Consider the following 12343-nt stretch of genomic DNA (forward strand, 5'->3'; position numbering starts at 1 on the left):
CGTAGTCCATGTACTGTGAATGTCACCTTAGAAGAGTTCTTTCAACTCTCTGAGCATTGGTGTCTCTATACTGGAACTTGTACTCTGTAAGACCATTTGGAGAACAAAGAGACTAAGACCATATTTAAGTATCATTCCCTAGTCAGTGATACACATTAACTAAGCAAGTAAATATCAAATAATATTAGGACTGCTTAGGATTTCCTGGCTGTTGGCCAATGAGGTCAATATCAAACAAGGTTTTCTCTCTCACAATTCTCCTTTCTCGTGGCTCCCCACTGTTCACAGAAAGTTTCCCAAACATAGTAACTAACTCTGTGTTCTCTCTTCTATTTGTTTTCCCCAAATTTCCTTTCCACTGGCACTCAGCAAACCCAGCTGCTGGCAGACAGTCTCTTGCTCTTCCAGGGTACACACTGTATTTAGAATTGGTTTCTGGCCAATAATTCATGCCTCTGGATCTGATGCAAGTGGTAAATGAATATATTTTTGAAGCTTCTTGGGCAATTAGAGTCTTGAGCCAATTTATATAATACTTTCATTCTACAAGTTTTAATAGCTGCTGCTAATTTTTGACAGTCTTTGTCAATACAAATGCCCTGAAATCAGGAATTTTGTTTTAATTAACTCCTACTCCTCTCTGCCTGTCCATGGATTAGTATGTGTGAAATTGATTCTAGACTTGATTTTCCCCTTCATCATACCAGTTTTATGCTCAGAATGGCTTTGGCAGTCCAGATAGAATAGAGGCTGTCCCTGTTTGACTAAACATTTAAGCTGGCAGATCTGTTTCCTTTGGTTAAATACAAGTTCCCATCACTAGAGACTATCTTACTTGTTCACCTGATGATAGACAAGTAGGCTAGGTAAATTACAGACAGGGATTGCTCTGAAGTCATTCTCTACCTTCATTTCCTGAAGGTCCCTGTTCACTTCATGTAGGCTATAGTTCGGTTCTGTTAGTCTGTACACACACGGACTGGGCTCCTCTGACTTCCTATGGGCATTTGCTGCAGCTCATCTTCCCCTAGTTGCTTTCTTTCCCAGACCTCTAGAAACATCAGCTTCTCCCAGCACCGCGAGACGTCCCTTATTTTCATCATGGTGCTTCTGATCATCATCAGTAATGACCTTTTCACATTTTGTTCCTGTTTCTCAATCTGCGTGCAGGTTCTGTGAAGGCAAGAACCATGGCTGTCATGATGACAATCACATCGCATTTGCACTGAGATAAATCACTTCATAAAAAGAACTAGTTTGTCAGAGTCAGTGAATGAGAAGCATGTAGCCTCCACACACCATTGCTTAGCAAGCTCAACTTGGTGAAGTACTAAATATTTACCCCATAGAGTCATGAAGAAAAGCTTGGGTTTTTCCATTTTGGAGTCTTTTGTGCTTTGGGTGACTATTTTCTCATCTTGAGGGTATCCCAGCAGTGACAGTTTCTCTCTGACTGTCTCCAGAATGCCATTGTCACTGCACCCACTTGTGTCACTCATAGATAAAGCACACAGGATAGATTTGTCTTATTTTCTCACAGGATATGTGTGTCCTATCTCTATCCTAAGCTCAGTTAAAGGTGACTTCATGACTTCATCATTTAGATTCTCTTTATAGCCACGTCATGTCTATTGTCACACATCTTTTTTCTGGAACTGTTGTGACTTTCTATAAACCAGATAAGGTTTACATTTGACATGAGACCCTGAACTAATGTAACTCAGATATAGTTCTGAGAATTTTCATGACTTTCTTTATTGAGTTAGAGCCAGTGTTTTGGACACAAGGAGGGGCAATGACAAGACTGAACAATTGAGTAAGGTGACAGGAGAGTCTCGGGAATTGGAGGAAACTGAATACACAGAAGCAATAAGGTTGACTTTCATTTTAGACTTTCAGTTTGGTCTCTTAAAGAGAATGTTTGGGGTAAATCTACTCCCTAAAGTTAAAATATCTTCTACAAGATAAATCATATGTTTTTGCTAGAAATTCTGACCAAATATTAGGGAATTAATTGTAAGGAAGAAAATACAGAATCACATGGTTCCTTCTTTTGTGCCAAATAAGAGCTTTCTTGTCCCTTGTGTTTTGACTGTGATAACATTCAGGTACTGTGAATACAACAAAGAATCCAGGACCTCTCAGAATCCATCAGACATACCTTACTGCTCCTCCAATGGACTAGTGACAGAGGCAGCTTGTTATGCTCCTGGTGTGACTTTATAAACATGCCCTAACTGCATTAACCTTCTCAAGTTGAAAGCAAGGGGAACTAGTGTGACTTTGTTGAACTTTTTCTAACGTTTCTGCAAGACAATGCTCATGTTACCATCAGACAGCAGCTGGACAACTTTCCCTTTCGTTAGCTATTAGTCCCTTAGGTACGGCTCTGCAATCAAATAGAGGTCAAGTGTATCCAAATAAAAATATTCTAGAATGTCTCTGGCATAAATCTCTCCCTAAAGACTTCAATAGTGTTACTTCAGGAGAAAAGAACTATGATTTATCGGAAAAGTCTAAAACTATAGTTCATCACGAAAACAGAGCTAGCTTATTCAGTTATTCTAACAGACTGTGTAAGCACTGGGCCGCGACATTACTTTTTGTGTAGTTTTCCTTCTACTGTATTTAAAAACAATCTGAACAATCATAGATGAACCATTGCTAAATACAAACTGTTTGGACACTATTGGAAACACTCCCATGTTGGTATAAATTTATAGACAGGCTAGATAACAATTTGAGCATCATCAACACTATATAATTGATCCAATTAATTTTAGGATCAATTCTTTAAAAAGTTATAAAAGTAAAAACATATTTTTTCTTATCTTTTGAGTCACAATTGTCTAAGTTTCTGAATTTACTAATACACTAATAGTCATTGTACTGTCAGAAACTTAAAGTCAAATTCTACTTTCATATCAGGCCTGACTTTACCTTAAAATCTAAGCTTAGAGACTGCATGATTACAGTGGGAAGGGAGTCTCAACACAGTCACACAGAATGCGAGTTTGCTTGAGTTTCCCTCCTTCTGGTTACACGTACATATTTTAAAAGTGTCACTGGGAACACTTCTGCTGGGAGGATACTTTTTCAATGCTTCCTGTTTGCAAATAACCAGAACAAGGTTGATCAATCTCCAATCACTCATGACATTGATTTTTAAGTATTAAACCTGACCTGCTTCTATTTCTTCTCATTTTTCTTTCCATTGGCTCAATTTTCAGGTTGGTGGTTCGATGCCTGTGGCCCTTCCAATCTAAATGGAATGTTCTACACTGCGGGACAAAATCATGGAAAACTGAATGGGATAAAGTGGCACTACTTCAAAGGGCCCAGTTACTCCTTACGTTCCACCACCATGATGATCCGGCCCTTGGACTTTTGAAGGTGCCATGCCAGTATTAGAAAGCTGCAAAGAAATCTGGGCATGTTCCCAGATGAGAAGCTATTCAGAGGCTTCAGATACAACGAGCATTGTCTCCCTTCCAGCAGCAAGTGGTTATGTCATGTCACTGGGTACTTGACCATGGATTTGGAGCCTTCTGAGGTCAACAGAATCGCCACTTGTATCCAGAGAATGCCACTCACTATCATGTTTAAAAGGGAAGAAACTTCTCAGCTTGCTGCACTTCAAAGTGCTACTGGATCACATTCTGAACTCTTAACATCCTGATGCTGAATCCAACTTGTTTCATGTAAGAGCACAAGAAGAAGAAACAGCAAAGGATGTACATGAAAGAAAATGGGAACAGGCTTGCCAGAATCTGTTGGAGATGGATTGTGGAAGTGACCTGGTGTCACTGTAGGAAATCCTGCTAACAATACGTCACTGCCCAAAAGGGACATAAAGAAAAGTTTTGTCTACTGAGTTGGCTAAAAGTTAGTGGAGTTCACCTGCCCATTTCCAGTATCATATTTACTAGTTGATTTCAGTTTTCCTGTGTTCAAATGTAAACTCTTTTCTTGTAAGCCATGATACAATATAGTACATGGAGGATAAGAGTTGGGGGTAGAAGGTGCCTAAAGACTCTTGAGTTTCTGGGGATTCAGTTTTCAAAAGATATAAAATATAATCAAGAATGGATAAAACAGGTGAAAATCACACTCATGCTACAGTGTTCCTTTACCTGAAATTTGACTAACTGATCCACAAGAATGTTTAGAGCCTGAGTATATATAAAGACTGGAAGTGTTATCATTCAGTTCTCAAAACAATAAGCAGGCAGTTAACATTCTCATTGACAGTATATAGGAGAGCAATGTGTGGAGTACTTGTGTTGGAACAGCCCATTGTACAGATCTTGCATGTATTTGCGTATGTATGGCATTATTATTTTTAAAGTGTTCATGGGCCTTCAATTCTTCATCCAGATTTTTCATGCTAATTTAATTTTTGTTAATTAACTGCAATGTACTTACTAAATATATCCTACTCCAGTTTTTTATGAGTTATACTTTAAAGTCTACAAACAATAGAAGAATTTTAAATATCATTGTACATAATATCATATACCTGTCCATGCTAAACTCAATAACTGTTTAGTCTGGAATATATGATGCTGTTCACAACTGATGACTATAAATATGATTGTTTAAAGACAGTTACCATACTATTGATTAAATATATTACTCTGCATAGTTTTTATCCTCCAGGATCTGTTTCTTCAAGCAATTTCTACCTTGTAAAATAATGGTAGTAGAGAAAATTGACATAACTCCTTGTACAAAAGAATTATAGAAAAAAAATTACAGTCATTTGACTAGGAAGTTTCTGATTGTCAGCTGCTATAAGTGCCTTAGTTAAGATGCCCCTGTGTTATAATATGTAGTAAGTGAAGTTTTGGACACAGGATTCTGTGATAACCTGATGTGACTGCAGTATTCTATCAAGTGCTCTTTGTTGTTAAATGTTCAAGGTTACAGTAGAAAAAACATTCAATCAAACACAATTTGCCATGAAAGGAGAGAACTAAATGTAGACATCAGTTCTGTTTTCTCAGAGAAGGAGAAGACTTTCTGGGACATACATGTACCAAAATATAAATCTTGATAATTGCAGCCACAAAGCCTTAGTGACTTTCCTCTACCTGGTAAAACAAAGCTCTTCATGCTTTTATGAAAAGATTCTGAATGTTTACCACCACATCTTTCTTATATTTATATGTGTTCATAAAGTACCATTTTGCCTTACAGGAGGTATGTGCAGACATTACAGAATTTTTCTACTATACTACTACTGTGACTCCTTCACAGCTCTCTTAAGCCTATCCCTCTAAAAGCTTCCTTCTCATTTAGATGAAAGAAAATGAGTATTTTTGTGATTCTGGTGATTGTGGTTGTTGTTGTTGTTGTTCCCACAGATGTTTGAAAACTCATCTTTGGTAAATTGTTTTTCAATCCACATTACAAAAATAGAGCGAAACAAGGAGAAAAAAAAGCATGGAATTTACTGATTTGTTATGTGGGTTTGAAAAATAAGATATTGTTTTCAGTTATTTATAATAAAGCAGTATAATGTGTACATTGTATAATGCCAACATGTGTGTAGCAATTTGATATGCATAGCTTTTTGCATTTAATTAATGCAGGGCAGAAAAATTAGATACTAGAACTTTGTCTTTAAGTTTCTATTTCAATAAAAGCTGTGTCATTTCTATGAAAATGTCTTCATAACATTACATTATTTCATTTAAATAAAATTGAAAATAATGTGTGCAACTTCATTTTGTTTTAATTACATAATTTAAAAAGCTAAACCTTGAAACCTATGGAAGTATAGAATCACTATGAGGCAGAGGCAGTTGGATTTCTGAGTTTGAGGCCAGCCTGATCTACAGAGTGAGTTCCAGGACAGCCAGGGCTATACCGAGAAACTCTGTCTCAAAAAACAAAACAAACAAAAGAAAAATTACGAGATGAACAAAGGCCTCAGTAGTTGAAAAAAAAAACCCATTCTGGCATGCAATAAATAGGAATGCTTAGACCCATTATAATATAAGGCCAAATGGTTGGGTCTTGTTCCTACATCTTTATGAATTTATGTTTGCTCTGACAATGATCGGATTCTGTATCATCATGTGACATTTGATGATATTTTTTGTGGACTTTGGCAAAAGATAAATTGTTTGGGTATCTGAGTTTGACATAGAGAGTTGGAAACAGCATACAAGAAACATGATTTTATCTCTATGCCTCACATACTGTGCGTGGACTCAGTTGCAGACTAAGTAACAAAGTCTGGACATAGAATTTTCTCAGTTCTCTTCTTCATGCTGCCCCCATCCTTCAGACTATCACCAATTTCATCACTGAATACTGAAAAGATACTTTTTCTCCAGCCTCCGTCTTCCCAGGACACACTAATGAGAGTTTAGAGACCACACAGGACAAAGCTAAGTTTATCAGCTGAGACCACCCTAGACAAGTTAATTTCTAGCTGACTTGCAGACAGTTATTAACTCCATGATTCATCTAAACTGAGGTCAGCAGAACCTGGTTCAAATCATCCTAACTCCCTAGATGGCATACATCATATGAGAAGTGTATGAGTGGTAGTTTTAAGTCATGTTGTTTAGGAGTGTTTTCTTAAACAATAATAACTAATTGATGGTATAGTATACACCAGTCATCACCTGTGCTCCCAAGTCTCAGAAATATTCTAAGCTTTAAAATGATGGTATTTTTGTTCAAATCTGTGTGTGCAAAATAACTTGTCTAGATCGCATCAAAATATTAAGTATTCTCAACCCTTTTTCTGAAGAAAACTTTTTAAACATTTTATTATTTTTTTCATTTATTAAAAATGGATTTTTCCCACATAATAAATCCTGAAAATGATCTCCTCTCCCTCTACTCCTTCCAGTTCTTCCCTTCTTCCCTTTGCATTTAGATCCACTTCCTAATTGTTATCCTTCATATATATGTATACATATATATATATATATAGAGAGAGAGAGACTATCTTAACTTGTCTGAATATTATAATCCCATACATTATTTTAAGAGATTGCCTTGCATCTTTCTGTGTTTGCGGCTCTAGGATTTGAACCCAGGTCCTTATATATACTACAAAAGTGTTCTATACCTAAACTACATTGTTTTATTATTATTATTATTATTATTAGGACACGTCTCACTGAGATACTCCTACTGGCCTTGAATTCCTTATATAACCCAGGCAGACATTCCACTCACAGTCAAGAAGATATCTTTTACTTATTTTTATTTCCCCACATTACCTGAAAAAATTATTATTTGTTGAATAGAATTTAATTGTTAGGAAAAAACCTGACTAATTTATCTATGGTACAAATGGAAATCAGAAAATGAACAGATTGCTGTTATTCACATTCTACCTTATTGAGACAGAGTCTCTTGCTATATAGATGCAATCTAGACAAGTTATTTACTGTTATGTAAGCTAAGAAATCTGGCCTGCAGTCTACCAGGAACTCTTCTGCCTCCGTTTCCTAACAAATCATAGAAAAGCTGGCGTGGCCAGCTACTGCATCTGTTTTTATGTGGAGTCTGAGGAATCTAAAATCAGATTCTCATGGCTACATACCACGCATTCTACCCACTGAATTGTCTCCACAGCTCTCTAATTGTTATCATTGCTCTTTAAGTGATTGTTGTTATTTTTATTTGTTTAAGGCCAGCCTTAAGCTATAAAACTCCATTGATGACTATTGTATGTTGGTTTGGCTGCTCTCATGAGGTCAAGGTCAATATTTCTTTGTTTTCTCTGGTCATTATTTTATCAGTTACTTACTAAGTGTCTGCCATCAGGCTTATTGAAAGGAACATAATAAGGGGTTTGTAGGAAAAACTAAAGTTAAAGTTATTATGTCTCACATATTTTCAAAAGAGAACTCAGAGTGACTGAGACCTCAGTAAAACATGTTCAATGAAACATGAGAGAGATGGCTCAGGGGTTAAGATTGCTCTTCCAGAGATCCTGAGTTCAATTCCCAGCAACCACATGGTGGCTCACAACCATCTGTAATGGGGATCCAATAACCTGTTCTGGTGTGTCTGAAGACAGTTATAGTGTATACTCATATAAGGAAAATAAATAAATCTTTTTAAAAAAGAAACACAGGAAGTTCTAAGGAGCAGACAAGCAAGAGGTTGGAAACAACAAACAATGCTGTGAAATGAATAGACAGGGTAAAGCAAGAGGGACTGGGCCAGAGATGCTGGTGAGAACAATGCATCAGGTATTACGGAACTTACCACAGAGAAGGGCAGCATTACAGTTGCCCAGTATCCATTGACTTTATAATTCAAGAACCATTGGTCATATTGAGAACCATATTGGAGAGCTAGAGATTCAACTTCACATCCTATGATGAGGATGAATACATGACAAGCAAGGCTCTGCAACTGGAGTGATATCCATCTTGATTCCCAGGGTAACAGAGCTGACTGGGACCCCAAGAGAAATGCAGAATCTTGGGGATTAACCTACAGAACTCAACCCATTTAATAAGATCCTCTGCCAGGCAGAGGTGGTGCACACCTTTAATCCCAGCACTTGGGAGGCACAAGCAGGCAGATTTCTGATTTCGAGTCCAGCCAGGTCTATAGAGTAAGTTCCAGGACAGCCAGGGCTACAAAGAGAAACTCTGTCTCAAAAAAACAAACAAAACAAACAAACAAACAAAATCCTCAAGTGGCTTAAAGGCATTAACATTTGAGAATCTCTAGGATAAATGGGGTTTCAAGGATGCTTGGGAATGGAAGGAAATGGGGATGTCAAGGGATAAGGATTAGGAAGTGATAGATTTTAAAATGAGAAGCCCTTGGATGTATTTTCATAACATACGTTTAAACATATATGTAAATATCCCTAAGTGATGGGAAGACATATACGTGGTAAAAGTGTTTACACTACAAATAAAAGGATCCGAGTTTGAACCCTTAGAACACACACAAAACCCAGAAACAGAATGAATGTCTAAAATCCCAGACATCTTTCCAGGATTTAAGACAGATTCAGGAGACTTCAGAAACTTGAGAGCCAAGTAGCCTGGCATATCCAGTACAAAACAGAAACACTATCCTAGGGTAGGAGAAAAGACAGAGTTTGGTCTCCATATTCATGTTGTGTCTGTAATGTACACACACAGACAAACACAATCACATACATACAAAGAGAATCATGATAAATAATTAATAATTATAACAATAAAAGGAATAATGCCAGCGCTCAACTTTAAAGCTTCATTCTATCATGTAACTTAAGTGACTTTGTTACAACATCTGTGTGTAGCTCAGCTTATAACATTTGTGTCTGTGAAAATGAACACCCATAAAACCTTTTCTTCTCTTTGAAGTCCACCTTAATTATTCCAAATTCCTTAACAAGTACGCCCTGGAGTTATTTTGAGTCTGGTGCTTTATGACCACAATAAAGAGACTATCACAATAAAATGACTTACAGCTGTTTTTGTTGTTGTTTTCGAGTACATATGTTTTGTTTATACTATACTATAATTAAGTAAATCTGAAATAACATTAGACAGCAATTTTGTTGTAAATAACAATGTATATAACCTCATTAATACTTCATTGGCAAAAACTGCGCCCAATCATCTGAGACCTCAGTGGGTTATAATCTTTTTGGTGGAGGCTATTGCTGTGATGCTAATGGCAACTGACTAATCAGCAAGTGTGTTTTCTGGAAGGTGGAGTGTGTTTTGCTTAAAATAAGACAGTAATATGTATGAATCCATTTATGTTTCTTCTCCTGGACAAGTTCTCTGTACCATGCAATGCTATTTGATAGTAGCTTACCCACATCAGAATTCCATTGAGAACTAGACCCAAACCTCTGAAATTCACTGGGGTGATAGCTGTAGATACTTCATGATCACTCAAAAGTATCCAAAGCCACCTTCAGGAAGAATAGATTTTATCTTAGGCTATCACTTTCTTTGCTCATCAAGAAGCAGACTTCCATGTTCTCTATTTTGTCTTGAGATTGAAGCAGTTTAATTGTTTGCCTTGACTCCAAATTCTAGATTACTTCATATTTCTACCACACCCAAATTATTTCCTACTTAACAATTTTGAGTCCTTCAAACTTATCCAAGAGGCTTGGAAACACTGTCTCCAAACTCCCCTTAGTGTTGTCATATTTCCCTCCTTGCATGAATCAAGAATGTTTTTATTAAGCATGGTGACTGTCTTCTTTCCAGATCTTCAATTAATTTGGCCTAAATGTATCAAACAAGTTACTGTAGTCTTGTTGGATTTAGTCCTTAAAGATAAAGATTGAAAGTCAAAATTCCTCCTTGCTCCACAGGCTTCAGAATAGACATTGTGTCAGCGGGTATGAAGACAACATTCATTTCCTTGTGCATCTCCATAAGAACTCTTAGTTGGGCAGATGAATTGCCAATTGGCACTGATACTCTGAAAACCATCTTTTCTGTAGGTCCCAACACTGAGATGAAGATTTTCAGTCACCAGGTTGCAAACAGATGTGCTGACATCTGGGTACTATAGTTCCATTAAGAGTATACAGACAGGAGATGTAAAATGTTCTAGTTTGGTTGGTTGGCTTTTGTTTGTCTGTTTGTTTGTTTTGACCACAGACATTTTCAGTATGACAAATGACATGAGTGTTAACTTAAAGTTACCAGCTACCATATAGTCTTGGCCAAAAGTGCTTACTTGATCTCCGAAGTGTCTAAGCCAAGCATTAACTGTTCCTTTTTCTTCCATTATCGAGTGGTTTCATCCACATTGCAAACCTACTACTTGCCTCAGCTCTAACTTTTGGCATAGCTTGCTGCTGCTTCCCCACCAGAACTTGCTTTACCTTGAATTGGTGTGTTAAATTGGTCTTGCAAAGATCATATGCCCCAGTACAGGGGAATGCCAGGGCCAGGAAGTGGGAGTGGGTAGGTTGGGGAGCGAGTTGGGGGAAGGTATAGGGGGCTTTGGGGATAGCATTTGAAATGTAAATGAAGAAATATCTAATAAAAAAAAAAAGAAACACACACACACACAAAGATGTCTTACCTCCTTAAATCCCAGAAGCCATATCAATTACCTTCAGATTTTTCTCCTGAAGCTTATTTTTATAAAACAATCTTTCATTACCTTTGTAGAAATAAGAGTATCCAGGAGGAGAGGATCCAGTCTCTTCTTGGGTAGGCCCTTGGCTTAAGAGAACACAGTGGGTGGATTGATCTACTACAATGAGACTGCTCAGCTTTCTTGTCACTGTGAGTACAGGGGAATAGTGTTTTTTAGTTTCCTTCAAAGACTTTTTCTTTCTTCACATTTATAGCTTGTCTAAATGTTTGACACAAGAGGCCTAGCTCTAGAATGGTCTCAGATCTCTACACCTTTCCTCACTAAATGTAGCTTTTTCTACCGTGATTGAAAAGCAAGAGCTGTAACTCTTCCTTGCATCTGATCATTAAGCAGTAGATTGCAAACTTTCCAATGACACAAGCCTTTAGCATGCTTCCTCATATTGTGGGGACCCCCAGCCATAAAATTTGATGGCACATCTGATATGGGATTCCAAAGGGGTCACAACCCACAAATTGAGAACCACTGATTTAAAGTCTACTCTAGGGTTATTAATGAGTCAATATTTCTATATGGTTCAAAACTGGGGATGGACTCGTCAACAGAGCATGAAGAACACACAGAAAATGTATACAGTAATATTAGTATCTTATCTTGGGGGGATGGTGATGCCACTTAACAATTAGAATATTAACATCAAAGATTACTAACCATATATCACTATGAAAAACATGATAATCAAAACCTTTGAAATAGAAAGTTTCAAAAACATAACTCTTACAAAGAAAGGGAGTACCGAGTTGCCAAAAAACCTTAAATCATAGATGTTTTGTTGTTGTTTTGTTTTAAGCTGCAAAGTTTAATAAAGATATACAATAAAGCATGCCTGGGTTTGTCTTGTTTCTGCACTCTTACCATATTTCATTTTCTTATTGTCAGGATTTCAGTGAGAATGGCACCCATATGCTTGCTTATATGTTGGAATGATTGATGCCCAGCTAGTAGAACTAATGGGAAAGAATTAGAAAGGATAGGCTTGTTGGAGGAGATCTACCACCCAAATTAAATCCTTTCTTTATAATAGTTGCCTTGGTCAAGGTGTCTCTTCACAGGAACTGAACAGTAACTAAGACACTTACGTTGCAGACTTTACACAATCTGGCTTGTGCTCTCCTCAGTTGTGCATATCCTAGTTCTCTTGACAGATAAGTTGTTTGCCTTTGTAACCAAATTTGCTTAGTTTTAAAATTTAGGGCTGTGTCTAAGATTTTCTTCAACCCAGTTACAT

General features: G+C 37.1%; 1 protein-coding gene across 4 annotated transcripts in view; it reads left to right on the plus strand.

Annotated features, from left to right (window-relative positions):
- Window positions 1–5672, plus strand: part of Angpt1 (angiopoietin 1) — a 241844-nt gene extending 236172 nt beyond the window's left edge. For all 4 annotated transcript variants that reach the window (XM_021183364.2, XM_021183365.2, XM_029469437.2 and 1 more), the window contains one exon: window positions 3231–5672. In XM_021183364.2, the coding sequence (XP_021039023.1) occupies window positions 3231–3391 (161 nt within the window). In that variant the 3' untranslated portion in view covers window positions 3392–5672. The remainder of the gene's footprint in view (window positions 1–3230) is intronic.
- Window positions 5673–12343: the final 6671 nt, after the last annotated feature.

This window comes from Mus caroli, unplaced genomic scaffold (genome assembly GCF_978045245.1).
Source record: "Mus caroli unplaced genomic scaffold, Mus_caroli_1 scaffold_16, whole genome shotgun sequence".
NCBI lineage: Eukaryota > Metazoa > Chordata > Mammalia > Rodentia > Muridae > Mus > Mus caroli.